Source organism: Chelonoidis abingdonii, chromosome 3, assembly GCF_003597395.2.
Source record: "Chelonoidis abingdonii isolate Lonesome George chromosome 3, CheloAbing_2.0, whole genome shotgun sequence".
Lineage (NCBI taxonomy): Eukaryota > Metazoa > Chordata > Testudines > Testudinidae > Chelonoidis > Chelonoidis abingdonii.
Genome location: NC_133771.1, coordinates 145,026,849 through 145,053,131, shown reverse-complemented (window position 1 = coordinate 145,053,131; position 26,283 = coordinate 145,026,849). Strand labels below are relative to the sequence as shown.

The window sequence follows — 26,283 nt, the reverse complement described above, 5'->3', positions numbered from 1 at the left end:
GGCCTCGACCAATCCGCAAGAAGCAGGTCAGAGCATTTTTGGTATAGTTGGATACTATCGGAGATTCATCCCTCATTTTGCCACAAGAGCGGGGCCATTGACGGATCTGATAAAAGCTCGGGGCCCCGAGATAGTGAAGTGGACAGATGCGGCGGAAGCAGCATTTGCAGATTTGCGGACAGCCCTATGCTGCCATCCGGTACTCATGGCCCCAGACTTCGAGAAGGAATTCATCCTGCAGACGGACGCCTCGGAGGTGGGACTCGGTGCCGTCCTTTCCCAGATGGTAGGGGAGGAGGAGCACCCCATCTTGTACCTCAGCCGGAAGCTCCTCCCCAGGGAACAAAAATACGCTGTTGTTGAAAAGGAATGTCTGGCGATAAAATGGGCTATGGAGACTCTCCGCTACTATCTCCTGGGGCGGCGGTTTACCCTTGTGACTGATCACGCCCCGCTCCAGTGGATGCATAGGAACAAGGAAAGAAACGCCAGAGTGACGCGGTGGTTCCTCTCTTTGCAACCTTTCCATTTTCGGGTCCAGCATAGGGCTGGAAGCCAACACGGCAACGCTGATGGCCTCTCACGCCAACACTGCCTCTCGTCCCGAGTAGCCCAACCCCTTGGTGTTGAGCAGGGGGGGGGGATATGTGATACAGCATGGCCAGAGGCAGCATAAGAGTGTTAGCAGGGGGCCTTATTCCCTGCCAAGGGAGGAAGGTTTGCTTTAGATTAACTAGAACAGCTGTGGCCAATTAGAGCACCTGACTCCAGTTAGAGCACCTGACTCCAGTTAGAGCACCTGACTCCAGTCATGGGATATAAACCCCTGCTTCAGTCAGACAGGGGTGGTAGTTGAAGGAGAAAGGTTGGATTGGAGCAGAGTGCAGATTGCAGAAGAGAAGAGTTTGTCCAGAGAGAAATAGAAGGTTTGGAGGAGTGCTGCGGTGGATTGGGAAGCCCAACAGAAACCCTAGGTAAGGGGCACCAGGCTTGTATAGAAGAGAGGCGAGAAGCCCTTCACAAGCTGACGGGTATGAGAGGGAAGTAACCCAGGGGAAGAAACCGCTAGTCAAGTGGTTCACCACAACCCCAGGGCCCCTGGGTTGGGACCTGGAGTAGAGGGGGGCCCAGGTCCCTCCCTCTCCACTCCCCTCCTCCAAGGACACTAGGGGAGTGATTAAGAACTGGTTCAGAGGCAAGCAATAGCGCCCTGAACCTATCCCAGAGAAGAGAAAGCGCGAGATCCAGCAGAACAGTACCGGCAATTTGCCACAGTACCTATGACAAAATCCAGTTTAACCTTTTCAGTGTGTGTATAGTTAGCAAGGTGTAAACTAAAGAACATTTCCTTCCTCTGAGATGGCAGCTTTGATTTTTGGGTCACGTACAATGTTGTAGGATTCATAGAATTGGTGGACCTCTCAGACTGTTGAAGAAACTGTCCACCTCTTGATACAAATTAATCAAGACCGCCAAAATCTGCTCTGTTACATCAATAAATGAGGGCAAATTTTGACCCAGTAAGCCTGCCCTTCTTGAAAATTAATCACTATTGATTGTCTAAAATTTACAAATGAACCTCTGTGACCTCTTCAGATTGTGTTGCACCTTCTAGTCACTGCCCTGCACTGTGGGTGGAGGAGTGTGGAAAGCCAGAGACTCCCTGGGGAAGCATGGCTGCTGTGCTACCCTTTCCCATGGTGAGATGTGCTCCACTCCACAGCTGCCAATGGCCTCTCTTCCTCCCCTCTCCTTTGGGGAGCCTATCCACAATCTGTCCTTGTACTCAGGTGAGTGTAACAGCTGTGATTGTGTGTTCTCCCTGCATATGGAGTCCAAGTGTGGGCATAGGCGGCAGGTTATATACATTTGCGGTGCCCAAATACCAGGAATATTTAGGGCCGGGTGCCCTGCTCCAGCAATATATGGAGCTGGGTCTCTCCCCCGGCCCTGCCTGGATCGGACCCCAGCCCCTGCGGGTCACCCCTGCGCTGCCGCATCTCTGCCTGGAGCGGGTCCTGGCCTCCACCTGCCACCTCTCCCCCTGCGTGTCCCCCGCTCCGCTGCGTTTCTGCCTGCTCCTGCTGCCTGAGTGGAACAGCTCCTGGCAGGACTGCTGTCTGCTGCCCCAGCGTCCTAGTGCCTGCCATCTGCTAATGGCAGGACAGGCTGCCGTTACCCTGCCCTTCCGCCCTAGCCCTGAGCCCTTCCAACGCCCCAAACCCCTCATCTCCAGCCACAGCCCTCATCCCCCTGCACCCTAATCCTCCGCCCCAGCCCTGAGCCCCCCCCACAGCATGAGCTCCTCATTCTCAGCCCCAACCCTCATCCCTTCACACCCTGATCCTCTGCCCCAGCTCTGAGCCCCCCCCACAGCATGAACCCCTCAAACCCAGCCACAGCCCTCATCCCTCCACATGTTAATCCTCTGCCTCAGCCCTGAGCCCCCCCACATCATGAACCCCTCATCCTCAGCCCCAACCCTCATTCCCCTGCACGCTGATCCTCTGCCCCAGCTCTGAGCCCCCTTCTGCAGCATGAATCCCTCATCCTCAGCCCTGCAGCCCTCACCCCACAGCCCAACCCTCTTCCCTAGCCCTGAGCCCCCCCCACATCATGAAATCCTCAGCCCCACAACTTTCACCCCTGCACTCCCTCCTATCACCAAACTCCCTCCCAGAGCATGCACCACCTCCTCCTTCCTACACCCCCACCCCCAGCCCAGAGCCTGCACCCAAACTCCTTCCCAAAGCCTGCACCTCTCACCCCCTCCTGCATAGCCACCCCCTGCCCCAGCACGGAGCCTGCACCTGCACCCAAACTCCCTCCCAGAACCTGCACCCCTCACTCCTTCCTACTCCCCCACCCCTAGCCCTGAGCCTTCACCCAAACTCCGTCCTAAAGCCCGCACCCCTCACCTCCTCCTGCGCACCCATCCCCTGCCCCAGCACGGAGCCTGCACCCAGCACCCAAACTCCATCCCAAAGCCTGCACCTCTCCTGCACCCTAATCCCCAGCCCAGGACCTGCACTCCAGACCTCCCCGCCCAGAGCCTTAGGCAGGTGAGGGGTGGGTTCTGGGCACCACCAAAATTTCTACAAACTTGCCACCCATGAGTGTGGGGGCTTCTTGTGCTCTCCCAGCTTGCTGGTCAGGGCCGTCCTTAGCCATTGTGGTGCCCTACACACCTCCCCCGCAGGGGGAGGGGGAGAGCTGGCCCGAGGCATCCACGGCAGGGCAGGGCTGTGCCCAAGGTCTGTGGGGGGCAGGAGCAGGCTTGGGGGGCAGGGGAGAACTGCCCCCAAGCATGAGCTGGCAGAACAGAGTGGGTTGGGGCCGGGTCGCTCCACTTCCTGCTGCCCAGTGATTGCAGGGCAGGCCTGTCCTGGCCCCAGCCTGCTCTGCTCTGCTTCCCTGACTCGCAGACTTGGGACTTGGGGGGCACGGGAGAACCGCCCCCAAGCATTCACCAGCGGTGTGGCTGGGAGCTGGCGGAGTGGCGCAGGCTGGAGCCGGGTTGCTCCACTTCTAGCCGCCCAGTGAGTGCGGGGCCACCTGACCCCTGTTGCAGTTCCCTGGGACATAGCTCAGGGAAAGGGTGGAGTGGGGATGGGGCTGGAGCGAAGCAGGGGTGGGAAGAGGCAGGGTGGGAAAGAATGTGGGCTGGGTCTTTGGGGAAGAGGCGGAGCAGGGGTGGGAGCAGCTTTCCTGGCTGGCTCAGCCAGCTAGGGGATTGGACTGGCTGCTGGAGCAGCATGCAGCTGCATAGTTTGCGTATGGGTAAGGACGACCCTGTTGCTGGTCTGTGCAGAGGCAGAACCTAGTGTGACTCAAAACTTCCTGAAAAGCTGTTTTAGCTTAATATGTACGTTCGCTATTCTTTTAGTTGCCCAGCCTTTCTAGTGATCTGTTCTAGTCTCACTCACTCCCATGCATCCTCCTTGACTTCAGTAGGTTTGCACAGAGTGTAACTGAAAACAGCTTACAGCATACACTTTGTTCATGTTTTCAAACTTTTCTTAGCAACTACAAGGGCTAGAAACTTACTTTTTAAAGGAAACCGGGGGTTCTCATGTGATCACAGGACTTCAGGAGCTGGGGGTTTAAGATTGACAATAAAAGAATTGGCCACATTACCTAGGACAGTGGTAGATGTTCCATCTCTTAGTGTCTTCAGATGAAGACTGGATACCTTTCTGGAAGATATGCTTTAATCCAAGACAAGTTACTGGGTTCAATGCAGGGGTAACTGGATAAAACTGAATAGCCTGTATTATCCAGGATGGTCTCTAATGGTCTCTTCAAGCCTTTACAATATATTGAAATTAAAGTTTCCAGCTTGGTGTGTGAGATTTTTTTATTCATGATTTCAGCTGTCTAATTATTTTGTTGATTGCTCCATCACTGAGCTGTGTGGTTATACATCCACCTTCTTGTCTTCTAATCAAAATTTCTTTTTCATGTCCTCTGATGGTTTTAAAGAAATTATTTCTATTTCACCCACCACTAAGGAAATCAATAATAAAGTGAGTAACTCAAAGAATAAGCTCACAAAATAAAGTGATTGTGTATCATGTTTGAATAGTTCAGCTCTTTCGGTATTGGTGAAAAAGATGTTTGGGTCTTTTGATATTCACAGCTCATAGGAAGTCATCTGAAGTGTCTTTTCTCAGAAAAAATAACTCTAGTCATTTTTTTTATTTTCCTTCTGGTATTTAACTATGACACCTATTGTTTTGGCATCTGGACACCTCACATTAATTAAAATCACACAAAAATGGCAAAAGACACCATAAAATGTAGACTCACATGTGTCAGTGATTGGCCACCAAAACATAAAACAAATATCTGTGCATTACGGTAACTAAACTAGTGAATTATTGGCAGGGGCAGGATCTAGAGACGTGGGCTCTCCACTGAGAACATCCTGCTGCTCATCCTAGTAAAGTCCATTCAAGGAACTGTCAGCAGGCAAGATTATGCACTCCATGATAAAACATGGGAGACATGATTGTTCAGATAACTGTGCCAAAGACTAGTTAGAGCTTTAAAGAACATCACCAATATCTTGAATAGCCTCCAGAATCAAACAGGCGGCCCATGTAAAAGACTTGATAGCACTGGTGAGAGATGTGCAGAGCAACGCATCAAGAAGTGAGCTATTGAATTCTGCACAAGGTGCAGTTTCTGGGAGCACTTCAAGGGTACTCCAAATAGAGTATTGTGCAGTGTTCCTTGCCCAGAGAACACAACACATAGACCACTGTGATGAGCTCCACATAATATGGGAGTGAGTGTAGTCTCCAGACCAGCCTTTGTAGACTCATAGATCTTAAGGCCAACATAGACTATTATGATCATTTAATCTGTCCTGTTGCGTAATGACACAAGCCATAAACTTTCACCCACTGATTTATGCATCAAGTCCAATAATTTGTGGTGGAACTAGATCTTTAAATAGTAAAAATTTTTAGATGCTTCTAATGGAACCTAGAAATGAAAGAGTAACAGTGAATCCACTATGACCACAAGAATATGATTTACTCTGCAGCAAAAGCTAGGCATACTCCTCCAATAGAAGTTGCAGTCATATCGCTGCAGAGGCTTCCACATTTTCCCCTGCTATTCAGCATTATTTCCATTTTATCTAGATTGATTTTAAGCCAGGGTTGCTATCCCAATCTTTACTTCTGCTGGATGTTGAGTAAACATCTGTACTTAAAAGAAAAAAGAAGAAATATATCATCTGCATCTGAAGAAGTGGGTTTTTTACCCACATAAGCTTATAGCCAAATAAATGTTAGTCTTTAAGGTGCCACTGGGCTCCTCGTTGTTTTTGTGGCTACAGACTAACATGGCTACCCCTCTGATGCTTGATTATCTGCATATTGTAGACCAAAATATCTCACTGTCTCCTAACAGCTCTATACTGAACTGGAGGAGTGACTGAATGAAGCCATACAGGATCCTTCAGAGGTCTAAGAACAGCCAAGAGGAGGAAGATTAAATCCTTATTACTATCCACTGGGGACTCTGAGAAAAAGCAAATCCAATATAGGCCATCCTGTCCTCTCCTGCAAGATCTTGCTATTAGCTCACCAATTTTTCTTGGTAAAAGGTACCGAAGGAAGGATGGGGATCAGATTCATCTCATAAGGACATAGATATCACTATACTAAATCAGACCAGTCATGTATGTTTAGACAGTAAAAATAATGGAATTACATAACACAAGTGTATCCTGAGTCTCTGTTAGTGATTATCACCCTAACTAGATACTGCACAGATGACTGCGTCTTAATCAAAATTACCTCTGCTCCAGTTGAGTTCCCCAGTGCAACAGCCCAATAGCTTCCGTACTAACACAGGGAAAACAGAATTTTGTGTTGTCTTGTAAGAAGAAACGTATGGTAAATCATACTCAAGTGCTAAGCAATAGATCTCCGTCAGTCACGCTAAGGAAAAAATGAGGTCAAAGATCAGTATATATATCATCTTTCTATATACATAAATCACCAAGCTGAACAAACATAGAGTGATTAAATGTTCCCTATACCTCAATGTGCAGAACTCATGACACCTCCAGCTCTTTCCAAATTTCAACTCTCTATTAATAAACTTAAGAGGATCCTTTTGAGAGTCATTATCACCTTTCTTTATGCTGCTGAGCAAACTACTGCCACCAACATTTCAAAATCTCTGAATTGGATCTCTGGGCTAGGTCTTCAAGTTATCACAGCTAAGTCATTTTTCTGAATGAATATGTATTAAGTAAGCAACTCTGTGCAAATCAAAAATATGATGTGTCTCTACAAATATGGAGTGAGTTGTGGAAACTCCCACCAGTCAGATTTTTGCAACAAGAAAATTAACAGGGCATTTCTTGCAAATCTAATTTTATGATAGTCTTAAAACATTTTGGAGCGAACATTTTTATTTGCTTTTCCGTGTAGTTCTGCTGCATATGTGGAGGCCATGAATGTATATTAAAATATATATACCCTATTGTATTTGATAGTGTCTGTGTACTGAGGTAATTTAGCAAATAATCTTTTCAGCATTTCATCTTTATCAATGGCATTTTACTGTCTGCAAGTCCTATATTGCAGTAAAAGAAAAAGAAGTCTAGTGAGAAATGAGATTTATCCTCTGTTTTTAAGATTTGGAGTAAACCTATTAATACTAAACTGGATTAAAACATTTCCAAGTATCTTTAAATTACATAGTTTTTTTGTCTTCCTTTCCTTTCCTGTATGAAATTGAGATTTTGATCATCTAGTATTATTCTTGGAGCTGGTATCACCACCTATACTTACAATTCTCATTTTAAAATCCGGTTTTCATTTGTCTATAACAGGGATTGGCAGCCTTTGGCGTCCGCAGGTTCTGCCGATCACAGCTCCCACTGGCCACAATTTGCCGCTCCAGGCCAATGGGGGCTGGAGGAAGTGGCACGGGCTGAGGGATGTGCTGGCCTCTGCTTTCTGCTGCCCCCATTGGCCTGGAGTGGTGAACCACGGCCAGTGGGAGCCGCAATCGGCCAAACCTGCGGATTCAGCAGGTAAACAAACCGGCCCGGCCTGCCAGGGTGCTTACCCTGGCGGGCCACATGCCAAAGGTTGCAGATCCCTGGTCTATAAGTTTGCCAACCTTCAATCATTTCAGCAGAAGTTTTCCAACTAAAATTTTAGTTTTTGTGTGTACTTGTGTTGTTATTAAGGTAGGAGATATTATCCATTTTAGCCTATAGATATTTGAGATTTTAAAAAAGTTATTTGTTCCTTCCAGTTGTTTTTGTTTAATGTTGGATTTATGTAAAAGCTATGTATGTAGATGTTATGGCCACCTTTCATTAACTTGTTTAATCTCTGGCATCTTTAGCCTGCAATGCTTCCATGTTTTTTGCCTACACAATTCTGGAAGTGGGCTAAACATCCTTTTATGTACATAAAAAAGAACATCTGTTATGGGTCAGGAAAACTTCAACAGTACCCAGCTAATGATAGTATAGAAGACAATGTAGTCATTTTCCTATTTTCTGTGATTCAGCAACCTTAGGGAATCAGGACCTGGATATTAATCCATAAACAATTATGTAAAAGGAAATGCCACCATGCTCTGTGGCAGTAGTGTTATCAATAATGCATCCTACTAGCCAGTCGCATGCTGTCACATCTCCATTCAGTCTATAAGTACAAAACAAACAAACAAACAAAAACAGCCCTTGCACTTTGACAGTGGATTGGTACATAAATATTTTCTTTATTCTGAAGTGTTCTGAAGAAAAGTCCTCTCACATTCTTTTATTATGTTGTACAGCAGGGAAAGTATGGACTGCTGGCCCTTTTGGCATTATTTATGGCAAGAGAAAAAACTCAAAACAATGAAGTGCTCATGTTGAGAGTTCCAACTGAGTGAGGAAGATGTGAGATGTTCTGACAGGCCAGTGTCATAGAATTCCACTATGGAGAGGAAGCATGTGAGTGAGATGGTGGGGGAGGGATGCGAGATTCCACATTTTTACAGAAGCAAGTGGAATTTTCAAGCTACTTTTGTTCTTCTATGAATCTGCTAATGTAGCAAACTGTTCAATGTCCTGTAAGTGGGAATGAAATTTGAAATATGATGCTCACCAGCAATGAAACAAGAGGCCAAAACAATGTGTTCCTTTGTCTGACTCTTCAGGACAAGCTCTTTTCTTTGACATATATAACAAAAACCAAATCTGAAAACAGAAACAAAATCAAATTAGAGTTCACAGTAATTCGATTTCCTGCAGTAAAACTAAAACTAAATCAAGCACCATCTTGGGAGATTTTCTTCCAGGTGCAAGTATTTTTTTTTTTTTCCCTAGGAGAGAAAATTGAAGTAACACTTGTTCCCACTTTTAAGGAGTAGTGAAAATATAAACTGAAGACTCATTTGTAAATGATAAATTGAGCTGTGATTATGTTAAGTGGTATTAAGTATGGCGTATAGCAGTGAATATAGCTGAGTTAGTTCTCCCCTCAGCATCACACTTCTGTTCATTATTCTGCACCACCAACAGCAGCAACTGAACTCAGGTTTATCTCCTTATTGCACGGGAGTGTGCATGAATATCAATGGTGTAGCTTTCCTATGTTTGTGATTTAAGATGTTTGTATTGATGTATCTTATTTACACTGAACATTTTTCGTATTACTTGCGCAGGTTAATGAAGAAATAATATATAGTTCGGGGAAGAAGCGGGGACAGACATCCCCTAATGTATGAAGTACTTAAAGGATTTCTTCTAAATCAAGGATGCATGATTACTTCATTCCTCTCAAATACTACTACTCCTTCTAATTTTTGTTCATTATTAATTTATGGCCTTTTAAAGCAAAACTTCCCGCTTTACTTGCGTTTGACTTCCGTTCTGTCTGTGCTGCAGTATTCTTGGGTTCAGATGAAGTGCAGAATCATGTTCACTTGTTCAGTGTGCTTTTCTTTTAGTAAATTCCCATGTAAGATTACAGCAGCTGTGCAAAATATGGTGGCTTGTAGTAACTATCTGATCTTTCGTTATTTGAGGATGTACTGTGAATTGGAAATAATAGCACATCACTCTTCAGTTTGTTACCCTTGCCCCATAGCACCACCAGGAAAGGAAAAGTAGACAGTAGCTTCCAGGATATAATGAATTGTCAGCACCCTAGAGCATCCACCTTACCATATTGTGTTGAGGCAGCTCCTCTACAGTAAGCAGTGGAAATGAAACTACTAAGTTGTGATTCTTGGGGTGACTTTAACTGTGCAGGAATTACACATAATACAGCCTCTGTCTAATTATTTACAGAGGATGAGAACTTGAAAACACTGGGGCTGTTTGTGGTTAGCACTCCAAATGTAATGGACCAAACCTACAATGGCATCATTGGCTCATTCATATGTCCCCTTTATTCTCTGACTTTCACTCTCTATAAGTCATGGTTTTATACTGAATATCCCTGTAATGTTAGGTCAAATTCAGTTTAAGAGTTATGTATGCATTAAGCATGGAAAGCACTATCTCACTCTGGTCATGTGCTCCGGATTTATTTTCAGCACACTGGCTTGAATGATAATCCTCAGAATTCAACATCACTGAGATCTGGTCCAAATCACAGATTCAGAATGCATTTTGATACCAACCAAAACTGCAAAGGTATTGTTTTCCTGTTCTGGTCCAGCTGAAGCTTAATCTTGTCAGACAGTTGTTTTTACAGAACTTCCAACTTAAATGGTGGAAATCTAACAGGATCACAAGATTTTAAGATTGTAATTTATTGAGAGTGAAATGTTAGGAGAACAGCTTGCAAGTGATTATAACTATAAGGGACAGAACATAATTACAGCTACAACAGAACAGCTAGCCAGCTGGGAATGTATCTGAGCCCATCTTCATTTCCCACTTGTAAGTGCTGCAACTAAACTCTTGCCCTTTAATATACATGGGATCTCTACAATAGAGGTTATTATAATTGGGACTTGTAGCACTGCCTATTATTAAGGTTGCCAGACACTTCCCATTTTCAGACCCTAATTTCAGTTGTTTATAACTTGCCAAACTTTAACTGTTCAGATTGGAACATTTTGTGGTAGGTGTCTGCCTCAGACTGAATTTTACTGGAAAATTTCAGCCAAAATAGATCTGCTATTTCTGAAAATGAGACTAGTGAAAAAAGACATTGTTTTACTCAAGCTAAAAAATTCTTGTGACCTTTTCTTTGAATAGCCATGACTTGCTGCACAGACAGACTGGGACAAGGAGCTGGGGGTCGTGGAGAGGCACTGAGATTGGAAGAATGGGAGCCAGTGAGGAAGAAAAATGCGTGTGTGTTGGGGGGAGGACTGGAAGTCTGAGTTGGGAAGAAAGACAGATTGGATGAGGAGCCACGAGGGGAGGACCTGGAAGTGGCTGGCCAAGGAGACTGTGGACAAAGACCTAAGGGTTGGGGTTGGGGGAATGGACATGTCTGGGCAAAGAGACTAGGCAGGTGGAGGTATTGGGGCTGGAATGGGGAGCTAAGAGTGGTGAGACTAGGATTTGGTGGGAAAGGAGTCTGGGCTAAGAAGCCTGTAGAGTGGAGACGGGACTTGTTAGGTGAGCAAAATGGGGACTGGGATGAGAAGCCAGTGGGCGTGGGAAGAGACGGGACTGAGGGGGGACAGGTTGAAGAGAAAGAAGGGAATAGGCAAAAGTGTCTCTGCCCTCTCCAGAGGCTGGAATGGAACCCAAAATTCCGGAGTCTCACTACTTCTCTGATGTCAGTGTGACAGGATCCCCAGGGTGCAACCTGGACTGTGGGACCGCTGAGCCCTTCAAATCCACCAACCTGGGCTCCCTCGAGGGTGAAGGTGAAAGCTTTCAGACAGCAAGTGTGAAAAAGCAGGATGGGGGTGGGAGGTAATAGGAGTCTATATAAGAAAAAGACCCAAAAATCGGGACTGTCCCTATAAAATTGGGTAATCTGGTCACCCTTGCTGCCTCTCACACTGTGATACTGATGTCAAGCTACAAACCTTTGATAGGTACTGCACTTACACAGACATCCACAGGCAGGGGTACACCCAGCTGTGTTATATGAATGATCTCCCAGCCGCTCGTGAACCATCAGTAGAGAGGCTCCAGCTAATTCCCTCCAACTTCCCAACCTTGCACCCCAGAACTGTACCATCTTGCACTGGTCAGAAGCCTGGCCAGTTTAAGATCATTAAGTAGTTAGTCACTCCCTCAGTGTGGAATGGGCACATGCTAGTCTTTGTAAACTGAACTGAGATTTACCAAGCACTTCAACCAAAACACACTGTTTTAGGTATAATATAAAACAGGTTTATTAACTATAGAAAGATAGATTTTAAATTATTATAAGTAGCACGCATAGAGATCAGAGCTGGTTGGTTACTTACTCTGGTGTTATGTCCCCTCTTTTATATTCTTTTCTAGCTTGCTGGAAAGATCTTTGCTGGGACTTGGAATCAGGCAGTCCGCACTGGTCAAGCAGTCTCCATTGCATATGTGATCTCTCTGAAAAGTCTCTTGAATGGCCTTGGGAGGGTGGATTTCCTTTAATGGGCCATCAGCACATCTGGCTGGTCCTTTGTTGCAACTGAAAGATTAACTGTGAGCATCAGTAACACGTATATTAATGCTCCAAAGCTTTACATACAATGATAGCACATGCAGTTCAACAGGATATTAATGTTCAACAGATTGACTTTTAAAATCATACCTCACAAGGCATACTTTGTACAAAACATATCATAAAGATGTGACAGTGGTGAACATGGGGGTTCCAGGGTGCTACTTTGAGGTACAGAGTGTCATAGTCTGAATGGTGTACAACTGATTTTCAATCTTGACAGTGAGAGGCCATGTTTCAGTCCCATATGTCAGAACACTGAACACCAAACCATTATGTATCTTCAGCTTCATCTCTTTACTTATCAGGGCATTTGGTTTCTGAAAGACATTCTTCTTCATTACTGATGACACTTTTGTAGTGCTGGTTTCAAGTTCTTTCTTGATGTCCCATGCTACCAACAACAGAGCGGAGGTAAATAAAATCACCAGCAATCTCAGCTGAATGGTCTTCCACTAAGATGTTAGAGCCCCCAGCATGTTCAAAGTAGCCAACCAGAAGAATTTTTCCTCAATTAATTTTTAGACTGACTTTTGCCAGTGAGCTTTCCAGGGCTTCAAGTGTCACAACTAGCTCATCTATTGATTCAGCAACTAGTGCTATGTCATCAGGGAAGTTCTTATCATTAAGGTGTATGCCTAAAATGCATTTACTTAGTGTCTGGCCAAGTACATAGTCTATGATGGTATTGGCATGTTTTGGGCCGGCAGTGCATCCTTGTTGAACACCTGACCTAATTCAGAAGAAAACAATTTTTTCCTATTTACAAGAATGCAGCTTGAGGTGTCACCTAATAGGAGATGGAACATTCTGTGGAACTAGTCAGGGAGGCCTGCAGGTTTCAAGATCAGCCAAAGAGATTCCCTGTCAACAGAGTCAGATGCAGCCTTGATATCCATAAATGAAATGTAAACAGGGCATTTGAATTCTTGTGCCTTTGGAATAAACTGGCACACTTTTATGAAGATTTGCTCCATTGCAAATAGGCTGAGATTGATGCCAGCTTGTTGCAGTATTCTCTTGTTCCTTAGGATACCAGCGGGTTGGGTGCTATGAAGTTAAATTTTATTAACATTTGTGAAACCGTGAGACACTGTAGTGAAGACTTTCAATTAAAAAATACCACAAGGAAATCAATAATTCTGTTTTCAGAGCAAGGTTTGAATAGTGTTTAGTAAATAAGGCCTGTAGCCTGTGGTACAGCAGGGACAGAGGGCAGCAACAGAGTGTTAGATGAGTGGTATATAAGCCCCAGGATGATCAGGGCCTTATTCCCTGTGGACTGAGGAGAGGTTAATTAAAGCACCTGGAGCCAATTAAGGCCCTGCCAGACACCTGATAAAAAAACCCTGCTTCAGTCAGACAGGAGGATGGAAGGAGAGCTAACCATAGGCGCCGACTTCCCCTGGTCCCTGTGAGCGCTCAACCCCCACACCGACCCTTCCCTGCCCTTACCCCCTCCCTATTCCACCCCTTCCCCCAAGTCCCCGCCCCTGGCCTATCTCTTCTTTGCCTCCTCCCTTGAATGCGCTGCATCCCCGCTCCTCTGCCTCCCTCCCAGAAAGTCCTAAGTGCTGCCAAACAGCTGTTAGGCGGTGGGAAGTGCTGGGAGGGAGAGGGAGGAGCAGGGAGGTGGCGTGTTTGGGGAGGAGAAGGAGGCAAGGCAAGGAGGGGGGAAGCTTGGCTGCTGGTGTGTGCAGAACACCCACTAATTTTTCCCCGTGGGTGCTCCAGCTGTAGTCTGAAGGAGTACTGTTTTCATCAGAGTACATGGGAATGGAAACCCTGCCCACGGGAAAAGAGGGTAAGAAGCCCGAGAAGCTGAAGGGGCTGGAACCCGGAACAGCGGGCAGACCCGGGTCCCTTCCCTGCTCCCCTTCTCTCTTGCACGAGGGCACTAGCAGAGCCATCAACTTCCAAGAATAGGGGCAAGGGGCAGCACCCTGACTCATCACACCAAGGAAAAGTGTGGGACCCACCATGATAGCATTGGCCATTTGCCACAAGCCACACACTGAAGAACAAGGAGAAAAAATATTGCATAGTTGCTCATTCAATGAGCACAGTCCATTATGTACACTGAATAAGGCCAATAGACCTGTGGAAAAAATAGTATGTGATCATGCAATTAAAGACACCATCATAAAGCATACACATAAGAGGGTCAAACTAAGGTTGCACAGGCAACCTGAATTCTGGCATTACCTGTCTTTTGAGTGCTTGACTTCGTAACCTTGATAATGATCTTTGAACATATGCATAATATTGGCATGTATGTTGTCAGTATATTCTTTGCTTATTTGGACAGTTTTTCTAAAGATATGGTACTGGTAAATACATTCATTTGGATAGAAGGAGAGATCTCAGTGCTTCTTAAAAGATTTAAAAAGTGTTTTTCAAGCTAGTCTAGGCTCCTGGGAGATATACACCTATCTTATAGAGCTAGAAGGGATCCCGAAAGGTTATTGAGTCCAGCCCCCTGCTTTCACTAGCAGGACCAAGTATGGATTTTGCCCCAGATCTCTAAGTGGCCCCCTTAAGGATTGAACTCACTACCCTGGGTTTAGCAGGCCAATGCTCAAACCACTGAGCTATCCCTCCCCCCATGAGGAGGGTGGGGGCAGGCAAGAATTTGTTCTTTTTGGTGGTGGGGCTTAAACGATGTACATTTGTATAATTATTATGAATATCTGTGTAGTTTTGTTAATCTTTTTGTGACTAAAATTCACAACTTGAATGGTGCTGCAGCACTGGGCTCATTTATTCCTGAAATACTGCACATGCTAAAGAATAATATGTATCTGGTATAGAAAAAACTCCCTGAGAAAAACTAGCATAGCAAAATAATCTGAGCGCTGGAAAATCCCAGAAAAGATCAATGCAGATTCTGAGACTAGAGTAGAAGATGTTTCTATTTGTGTGTAGTTATCGTAAGATGATTCAATGTGGAGTATATGCAATTATAGTGTAGAAGAAAGCATTGAAACATTCACTTATTTAAAAAGATATTTTTAGGAAATAGTTTGTTGTGCAGGAATATCAAGATGAAAGTAAACCATTTAATCATCAATATTCTTAAAAATTAAGATATTTTTGCATTCCTTTATTCCACTTTTGTAGAATTTTACCAGTTTCCAGAATAAAAAGACTCATGGGTTAAGCCTTATATTTTGTACTGCTCTGTGGGTGGGAAAAAATACAAAATGAGATCTCCTGTTTACTCAGTCCCAGATACTATGACCTGGTCACTGTCTCTTTTTCCTTTGTTTTACTCACTGACTGAGAGGATAGGCAGCCTCTACTGCTGTGTGTGATTTGTACTCATTTTTTCTAATCAGTGTTTGCCAACAGTAGTAAAAGGGAAGAGTTATGAAAGAGAGGCAGCAAAGTGTTAGACTTGATTCCTTTTTGGCTTATTGCTTAGTTTTGTTTTAGTTTTTCTTTAATATAAAGTGGTGAGGAACATCTGCACTGCACACACTCATGTTGGTAAGCCAAGTGGACAGATATTGAGTATATGTATGTTAGTTTTTACCTCAGGACACTCCCAGAGATGTGAAATGCCAGCTAAGTGTTAGCTAAAATACTCTTTAATAGTTTGCAGGAAACTAAAATCTGTAGAAATTACCAGCGGTAAAACCTAAGAAAAGGTTATGCTGGAGCTCTCTTTGCCTCTTCACAGTCTTGACACCTTCTTGTATTTTACATCAAGAAGATGGATCTGTGAATAAGATATTATACATGGTGGATTTGTGATGAGAACCACTCTCTTCTGTAATCCTGTTATAGCGGAGACTGCCACAGTAATCCAGTAATCTTATTAAGAAGAATATTTTACAAGGAAACAAATTTGGCTTTATGGAATCGATCCTCCTATCAATATGTTGGTGAGTGATGCAGGTTCTGTAATTCCTATTAATGCAAACTTCCCTTTCCTCCCACATTATTATTTATTATTACTACAGGCCCCTATTAGCATGGTATCTGTGCCTACAATGGGACAAGAACTTCCTATGTGTTCTGCAGGTTTTGTAATGAGCTGTTGCATAGAAACCATTCTGTATAGTCCTAGTTAAAACATCCTGGAAACATGGGGCTTTTCTATGTGGGGCTTTAATTTTTGTTCTGTGCCAGGTAACATACAGTACACAAACCACAGGAAAAATGTGCACATGGGACAGCATGCCCTATGTCGATGCACATTATTGCATACACACAATGGTGGTTTGCTGCAAACCGCAGGCGCAGCATTCTTGGAGGTTATCCTGTGCTGAGCAGTGTGCATTTCTGGGATTTTTCTCACTATGCATAGTGGAAGTGAGGATAGTTCAGATTTTTTTAAAAATCCCGTGATTCATCTCTCTCTGCCCTATGCTTCCTTTCTGTATAGGCTAACACCATTTTCTAATTGCTGTTGGTCAGCATGAACCCAACAATATCCATGGACTATGCTGGCAATCTCAAATACACAGAGGCTGCTTGGGCTGTATTTAATGTAGGTGCTCCTGAGCTGTTTGCTCTTTATCCAGCACCGTTCAGCATCCTGAAGATGTCTTGTGGACATCTGTCTATCAATGCCCACAAAAGATTTTTATTCCAGTGGCTGGCTGCAGGAGCTTCCTGCACCAATGCCTCTCCCTAGATAGTGATGAGATCTCAGTGTGCCTGCAAGCAGCTGCTCGAGGCATGTTGTAGGGTTTCTGAAGACTTATCGCAGCTATTGTGATAAACTGGAATCCAGGAGCAAATGGAGAAAATCTGGCTGAGAGACAGTTTATACACTGGGGAGGAGGCATCCAGTCAATTTGACCCCAGAGCAAGGGAGGACACACAGGTAAACAGACAGGTCAGTGATCGTCACCCACAAAGCAGTGTGGGGGTAGCAGTTGGAGGATTCCCAAAGTAGTTTGCAACAGCATTGTGTGCACACAAACAGTAGCCTGGACTAACTCACTTCACAGCAGAGTTATTTCAATTTGAAAGAGGACTTCAGAGTATGCAATAAATACAGAGTCAGTGCACTAAAATGAATTGTGTCGTCCATATGCAAGTGTTTTCAAACTGGATTAATTCCATTTAGTTCTAGAGTGGCATTTAAATATTTTTATTATTATATGATTTCTTATTTACAAGTTGCCAAGGAGCTTAGGTCATTATAGACCTTAGTAATTGATTTATCATGATCTAATGGCTTGTATTACACTCTATATAGCTTGCATTTGGTTTTTGTATTAACCTGCTGTGGTGGTGTTCTGCTTCTGCTTCAGTCATCCATTTGCAATGTGATCTAGCTTCAAACATAGTGGAAGTTATGCACAACAATGTTTCTAAAAGGCCAGGGTCTATAAGGTCATATGAATTTGCTAAAAGGTTTTCTTCAGTGCAATAAATAAATGTTGCGGGTGTTATCCTGGAAGATGCCCAGTGTGTTCAGCTCCCCGTACACTTGGAGCTAATGGTAATAAACACCTTGCAAGATGTGTCCGTCGCTTTCATGGCTGGGACATTCATTTCTTTGAGCAAACAGGAGTTTGAACCTATTTTATTAAAATGATTACTCAAGGAGGGTCCTAGAGATTCCTGCTACACCCACCACTGGTCACTCTTGTTTTCATTTCAGAAGATTTACTTCCTTCAGACTTTTTTTTTCTTTATGGTGTGAGTTCTCTAGTCTGTTCTTTAGTGGGGTTTTCATTAGGATATAAGTATCTTCCAAAACTCTGGGTGAATCAACACTGCTTGGCCTATCAGCTGTCACCCTGGAGGATTTTATCAGGGCAGGAGAAATCTCTAAGATGATGCTTGGCTGCATGTTCTAGTCAGAGCAAGTCACAGGGTAATCCTCAGATAATTATTCTTTCAATATAAACCCCTATCTTTCTACTTCTCCTCTTAAACAATTTTTAAAAAGTTGTGTCTATAACAATAGCAGCCTTCACAATATAAGAAGGGAGTATTTTCCCCTTAGTTGGGCAACATAATCCTTCGTGCAGAGTCTGTCATTGGCAGATATCCTCACTGCCCATGCCCTGAAATGCCTGTAGGATCATGGGCTTTGTAATTAATGGAGAAAAAAGCAGCCTTTCCTCACCACAGAATATTCTGCACATAGCTGTAAAAATAGACTCAATGTAGAGGAAGATGTTTCTGTCATAGGAAAGGATTCTTTGATTGCAGATGAAGAAAGGAGAAGGCTGGCTGCTTGATTGCATACAAACAGGGATTGCTCATAATTGTCTTCTAAAATCTAATCAAGTTTTAAATAATGTTAAAAAAAACAAGCATGCACTCTTGAAATGGTTCAGCTCCAATCTGGAAATTGATTGGTTATCACTGGCATGACTGAGTGATTAGCAGATCCACTCTATCACAGAGCAGCTTTTGTCTTGTCACCGAGAGGATGTCTACAGTGCAAGTGAAGATAGTAGTGCAGATAGCCATTTCCCTGCTAGCTTTAATCTAGCTAGCATAGGTAACAGTAGTAGAATAGACATGGCAGCACAGGCTTCACCATGGGCTAGCAACCCTTCTGGGGTGCCTGCGGATGTGCTCTGGTTTCTAGCCCTTTCTGAGGTCAATGCTGCCATGTCTACATTGTTCTTGTTACCTGTGCTACTACTGCTACAGTCACACCTTTACTTCCAATATAGACACACCCTCAATGACTTGGATGGTTTCCTATTTTTCCATTTTATAGAACATAAGCTACAAAAACTATTTGTAGAAAATTGGTCACTGTCACCCGTCATCATGTTCATTCTGCCGGACCATGCAGTTGGGGTAGTCCCTGGTAGATGGAAAGAAACAGAACTTTTCTCTTCCAGTTCCCTGCCAGAGAAATCATTACAATGGCTCCAAGCCTGACAAATTGAGCTGTATTCTTAGGACATAATTATGTCCTTGCCATTAATGGGAAGAGGGTACAGAGTGGAATAGTAAAGAGAGTATTGGTAAAATAAAGGACAGAGAAAGCAATTACCACGAATACAGACGAAGGAAAATTGTAACCATATCACTGAGACAGAATCGAGAAGTAGTCATGAAAAGTTGGTTAAGTCACACAGTCCTGATGTACCGTATAATGGAGGTTAAAAAGAAAACAGCACTGGCAGCACAAAAGCGGGGTTAGAAAATAATTATGTATAGCTACTATAATTTCAGATTGTAAAAAAACATTGAGATAAAACAGAAGGCAGGAGAAATCTCAAACGTACAGGCAAGTAGACACAGAGGATCAGGGTATAGTTATTATGCCAAAGATTATTTGACTAGAACATGTGCTGCAGTTTAGAATAATTTCTTTCTCCATACTGAGACCAAATTGTTGTTGTTTGTGTCCAACAAAATGAACTGTTATAATACAGTCTAAATTCTAAAATGCTAGTGCCGTGTTTGTGTGTGTTCATAGAATTATGAAATTTTCCATTTCTTTCTGAATTAAGTTAAAAGCTGTCTAAGTCTTGTTGTTTACACAATTTGATTAAGTAATGTTTGTATGTTGAAGCTGACTAATAACTTATTTTTGGAGTGCAACATGTTGAGGCCTGATGCTCCCCCTGTATGTGATTTTTTCCAGAATAGGGTCTGGGAAATGTACATTTTCATTCATCAGGTTTATTCTTGTAGTTTTCTATCAGGGTGTTAGGTTTTGTTGTTCCTCTCAGCCACCCCAGAAATGAAATGAAGATCATGAATGCTATTATTGTAAACAAGCAAAAACAAACAAACTGTAAGAGGAGCAGCTCTAAAGTAACCCCTAAGGAAGAAATAGCCTTTATACATAATCTCAGACTGGAGGGCATTTCTGTAACAAGTAGACGTCATTCATCAGACGTTTCTTTGTTGGTTCATTATATTTTGTTATGGTGCACAATTCAGAAAAAAATACATTGAACTTTTTCACACTGTCATCTTTTTGTCTGAATCAAGACTTTAGTATTAGTCATGTAGTTTATGTATTATCCTTTAACATACCATTGTTGGTAATGTTCTCCACTGTTCTTGTCTGGTGTATATTTCTCTACAGATACAGGATATACCAGGGGTAGGTAACCTATGGCACGCGTGCCAAAGGCGGCGCACAAACTGATTTTCAGCGGCACTCACACTGCCTAGGTCCTGCCCACTGGTCCAGGGGGCTCTGCATTTTAATTTAATTTTAATGAAGCTTCTTAAACATTTTAAAAACATTATTTACTTGACATACAACAATTGTTTAGTTATATATTATAGACTTATAGAAAGAGACCTTCTAAAAATGTTAAAATGTATTACTGGGACACAAAACCTTAAATTAGAGTGAATAAATGAAGACTCGGCACAGCACTTCTGAAAGGTTGCCGACCCCTGAGATATACATATGAAAAATGTATTTTATGTGCATACTGTATATTTCTAAAGATTCATGTGTCAGCCAATACCCTGTTAATGTTATGAACTTTAATTTCACAGATGAAAGAGCTTGGTGTCATTGTGTACAACTGCAGCTGCCTTGTCCTGGATTTACAAAGGATATTTGCCTTGTATAGCTCATTAAAATACAAGAATAAAGTGCCTCCAAGTTGGTCTAAGAGATTGTATGGCGTGTATGATACACAAAATAAACTGACGCTGCAGCTGAATGAGACAAAATCAGAAGTCTTTGTGTCGGTGAGTTCTTAAGAGAATGTCTGTTCTTTGCCTGTTTAAGTGAAGGAGAGGGGAATATTATTTAACATTTGAGTTTTATTGGGACCGAGAAATTTGGCTTCAGTTGAACCTCCTATTACAACGTTGCCTTTACTGCATAACTGAATAGAGACATTGCATTAGTCTGGTGTTTAATACCATAAATGTCAAATATCACATGTCTCTTCACACACAAAAAAAGACAGAACACATGTTGACAGAACATGTGAATAGCTACCATGATGCTGCTTACTCCCTGACAGCAGCTCACTGCTGAAAGAGTCGTCACTACATGTGCTTCAGCACTCTGGGTACCCAATCTTCTGTAGGTATAACTGTTCCACTTTTAGGTTTTTAGCACCCTAGAAGTATTTCTATTTAGGAAAGCACTTAAGTGCTTGAGAAATAATAGAACTTAAGCACATGCTTAAGTGCTTCTCTGAAATGTGGCCTAACTTAAGAATATACACACCAGTACTTTTCATTCACCAACATAAGCTGTTGAAATTGAGAGTCATGGCAGTGACTGAAACTGAGCTACAGAGAAAGTACCATAGTTACCAACTGTACAAGACAGAAGTACAAGGGAAATCTATGGTTGCTGACAGACTGGATCACTTTCTCATCAGGGGAGAAAATAACCATTTCAATAGGTGTGTTGTTTATGGGGAAAATCTGTAACCAAATGTGGAGACATTCATAGTTTTTTCTCCCACTTTTCATATTACGTGGACGCAAAGAATAGTAAATTCACTCTGATTTTCACGGCATTTTAACTATATGTAGAGCACTATCATAAATGTAGAGCTTTGAAAATTAAGTTTTGTATTGTTACTCTTTCCTTGTACTGTAATTCTCAATATTTATAGTCAAGGAACAACAGGAGAGCCCTCATGTGGCTAACTTATTACCTGTACGTTTCAGCTTAGCAAACAATTTGTAGCTAAATGGATTAATTTTGTGTCTAATATTTTAATTATAGCTAGTCCAAATCCTGTTATATTTTTACTAAAATTAGAGCCCAGTATCTATTTTTTTGCAATGTGACTTTTGGTTAATTAATTATCATAATCATCTGATTAACATAGCAGTCTTCCTCATCCCCATGAATGCATCCAGAGTGCTATAGAACAACAGAAACTTTTATTTATAGATCATTTTAAAATCTCCAATATTGAAACAACTAAAACTGGTTGAGAATGCCCAGTACCAATGGTAGTGGTGTGGGGGGGAGTGAATAGGAGAAAGTAAAAAGGCCCAGCATACTAAAAAGCTGTTTTTTAATGGGGAGAAATGGACTGAGATGGAAGACTAGAATGAGCTCTTGGACTCCCCACAGCAAAGGCATGATTCCCCATCCACCTAATGTGCAATGGTTGAATCTCTGAAAGGTATGTGATCGTATATACCTATTGAGAAGATGCTTAAGGAAGATCTCAAACAGAGCTAGGGCCTACCCCATTAAGGATTTTGAAAAAACACCACCACCAAGTTAGTCAGTCTGAGACTTTATAAGCAGAAGGCAGAGTGGGTATAATATGATTTTAGTTGTTCAAACCAATTTGCAAACCTGCTGCCCCATTCTGAACAAATGGTGAGTCTTGGTGAAATCTTTTCTTGGAGGAGAATATAGTAATGAGCCTGTAGTCACAGAGAATGTGTTGCTATTATGAGGTTATCATAGGGTGAAGAATGACGCAGCCTGAGCAAATGGAGTGTGGGGGGGAAGATACCTTTCATACCACATTTAGCATGGTCATGAGTGAAAGTGACACCAACCATTTCCAAACAAGTCCTTTTGATAAATGCATGCATGAAAGAAGAGAGCACATCCTCATTCTGCAAAACTTAACCCACCAGTGACTCTCCCCTCTCCCAGGAGCAAATCCACTCCAATGCACCCAGCCGCTGTATCATACTAGCATTCCTCCTGGGTGGAGACTGAATGTGTAGGGCCTACACGGCAATTATATATCACTAGCTAACTGTCCTCAGTTTTCAAATGACCTCTGCAAAAGGCCTCATATACACTGAAGAAAATGGGATCTAGGGTAGACCTACAGTGGATATTGTGCTTCAGTTTGCTTGATGAGGCCCCATAATTGATATTGATTGATACTTATCATCTAGTTCTGACTTGAACCATGGAAGGGTAGTTCTACACTCACTTCATCTTCCTTTGCTCCCCCATCCACTGTGCTGCAGTTTCTCCTGATAAATCTTCTTTTCCTCATGTTTGCTTTATTTCCTATACCAAAAGATTGTTCAGGAAGTGGGAATGAAAAGGAAAGAAAGATGCAGTTTCCAAAACCAGATTTGTCCCTTCTTGAAAACAGGATTTTAAGTTAGTTTAACTTCTGTGCCAGGGAAGATAATGGAACAAGTAATTAAAGAAATCATCTGCAAACACTTGGAAGGTGGTAAGGTGATAGGGAATAGCCAGCATGGATTTGTAAAGAACAAATCATGTCAACAATCTGATAGTTTTCTTTGATAGGATAACAAGCTGTGGATAAGGAGGAAGAGGTGGATGTTGGTATACCTAAGACTTTAGTAAGGCATTGATACGGTCCTCGCATGATATTCTTATCGATCAACTAGGCAAAATACAATTTAGTGGGGCTGCTATACAAGGCGGGTGCAATAACTGGCTGGATAACCGTACTCAGAGAGTGGTTATTAAATGGCTCCCGTATCCTGCTGGAAAGGTATAAAAGGGGGGTTCCATCACGGGTGTGTTTTGGGACCGGCTCTGTCAATATCTTATCAGCAACTTAGATGTTGGCATAGAAAGTACGCTTATGAGTTTGCGGATGAAATACCAAACTGGGAGGGATTGCAACTGCTTTGGAGAAAGCAGGGTTCCAAATCAAATATCTGGACAAATTGAGAGGCATGGTCTGCAAGTAAACTGGATGAAGTTCATAAAGACAAATGCACAAGTTACTCACCTTAGGAAGGAACAATCAGTTTTCACACTACAGAATGGGACGAGATCAGATACCTTAGGAAGGAGTAATAGGAAGAAAGAGATCTAGGAGAACCTAGTGGAACGCAAAGGCTAAAGTATGAGTCAAGCAGTGTGAACTGATTGCAAAAACGCAAACAAGATAGCATTCTGGGATAGCATGAACAGTGTGTGTTGTAACAAGTACACGAGAAGTCATTCTTGACCGCTGCTAAAGCTACTCGGCTGGCTTAGGACAGCCTCTACTGGAGTATTGTGTTCCCGTTCCAGAGGAACAGAGGTAATCAGAAACGATTGTGAGAAATTGGAGAGGGTCGAGAAGAGACAAGAGGAATGATAGAAGGTCTTGAGAGACAGTGACCTATGAAAGGAAGGCTGCAGACAGAATTGGGTGTGTTTATTGGCTTTGGAACACCGAGAAGACTGAGATGGGGACATGATTAAGCAGTGTTTCAGGGTTTCATAAAAAGGTGTGCATCGCAGGCAGGAAGGGAGAAAACTTGATTCACGCTAGCTCTTAATGATAGGAAAAGAAGCAAATCGAGCTTGACAACTGCAGCAAGGGGGATTTATTGGGACATTGGAAAAGTTCCCTCCAGCTGTCAGGGTATGGGTCAGAAGCACTGAATAAATTGCCTAGGGAGTTGGGTTGGAATCTCCATCTTCTGGAGATATTTAAGAGTAGGTTAGATAAATGTCTATCAGGGATGGTCTAGACAGTATTTGGTCCTGCCATGAGGGCAGGGGACTGGACTCGATGACCTCTCAAGGTCCCTTCCAGTCCTAGAGTCTATGATCTATGAATATATCATTTCTCACACCAGGCAGCATTGCTCAAGTGTCTAAGGCCTGAGCTACACTAGCGGGGGGGTTGAACTAAGATACACAACTTCAGCTATGCTATTTGTGTAGCTGAAGTCGAAGTCTCTTAGTTCGACTTACCTGGCCATCCTCACGGCGGCAAGTCGACTAGCACGCCTCCCCCATTGACACTGCTTACTCCTCCTGCTGAGGTGGAGTACAGGCATCAATTAGCGGATCGATTTATTGCATCCAGATGAGATGTGATAAATCAATCCCCGATGCATCAAACATTACCCGCCAATCCGGCAGGTAGTATAGACATACCCTTGGAAAGGAACTGCAGAAGAATTCTATAATCAGTTGAAAGGGCACAGAGAAGTTTGCTATTAGTATCTAGTTATCCAAGCTGGAATTTGGCCAGGGCAGCAATCCTAATCCTGAAAATAAATGCTCTGGGATCTTTAATGACTACCGTTGGTCAGCAATTTATTTGTATGTCTCTCCTGTAATCATGTTAAAAATGTCGTAATGGACAATTTGCATTTCATATCTGTGCAAAGACATGAATGTTAGTTATAGTTTCATAATGTTTTTTCTGCAACTGTGCCAATGATGGGAATATAGGAAGGCCAGCAAGTCCCTTGCCCTTCTATACCCCCTCCTGTGGAAAATAAACATGAGAGACAAGTCTATTAACTTTACTCTGCCAATTTACCCTGTATTCAAAATGCCTCTGAATCAACAATAGTTATCAAACTGCTTCCAAGAGAGAGTGCAGCAGCTCTGAATTGTGTAGCTAGTTTGTCTTTTTGCTGTTAACTTGTACCCCTGAGCATTTCTAGAGAGAGAATAGTCTGTTAACTTTGGAATAAATCAAATTATGTATACAGTATGCTGAGAAAACAGATTTAGATAATAAAAATTAATCACCTAAGTTATATTTTTTTACTTTTTACCCTGTTTCCTGAATCTAAATTTATTGTCTTAAAAATTCTTGTCTTCCAGTCTTTCTTGCTGTGTAAGATCTGAACATCACAGTAAATCAATGGTTCTCCATTCAGGAATCCTCATGGTACAGTTGCTTAGCAACGGTACAGTCTTCCTGAGTGGCTGAGAGAGACAAAAGAAAATGCAGTTGCTTTTTCTGAGAATTCAGAGCTCAGTCCTGGGAGAGCATGGTCACTCTGAACTGCCAATGATCTTAATTACTCTATGTATTTTTTGTTATTAAAATAACACTTAGGAACACCAGTCAAGGATCAGGGCCCCATTCTGCTAGTTACTGTACTGACAAATAAAGAAGAAAGCCTTTATACCAGAGAGACCACAGTAGAATAGTTGTCAAGATGCAACATGTGGACAAACCAGACCAAGAGAGTGGGGAAGGTAGGAAGATGAGGTAACAAAATAAAGAGTTTAGCATGTTCACCACTTGTCTAACCAATGCCTGATGAGAATGATTTGTAGACAACATGAATGAGGGAGGTTTTAAAGGTCAGATCCTTACAGAGAAGCAAGCACTACCTTTCACCAATTGTGATTTTCTTAGCAATCTATTACCTTGAATGAAACAGTAAATAGGTTAAGGTCATAAACACTAATTCATAATATTTATGAATGATGTGCCCTGTTAGTGTCGTGGCCTGGATACATCTACTACTTTGTAATGTAACCAGTACTGTGAATCTTTAAAGCAAA

The 26,283-nt window shown here is 42.8% G+C and overlaps 1 protein-coding gene across 1 annotated transcript in view; it reads left to right on the top strand.

The window, feature by feature from the left end:
• PLD5 (phospholipase D family member 5) overlaps positions 1–26,283 on the top strand; it is a 247,274-nt gene that overhangs the window by 190,955 nt on the left and 30,036 nt on the right. Inside the window, exon 6 of the mRNA XM_032803236.2 lies at positions 20,598–20,795. Within this exon, the coding sequence (XP_032659127.1) occupies positions 20,598–20,795 (198 nt within the window). The remainder of the gene's footprint in view (positions 1–20,597; positions 20,796–26,283) is intronic.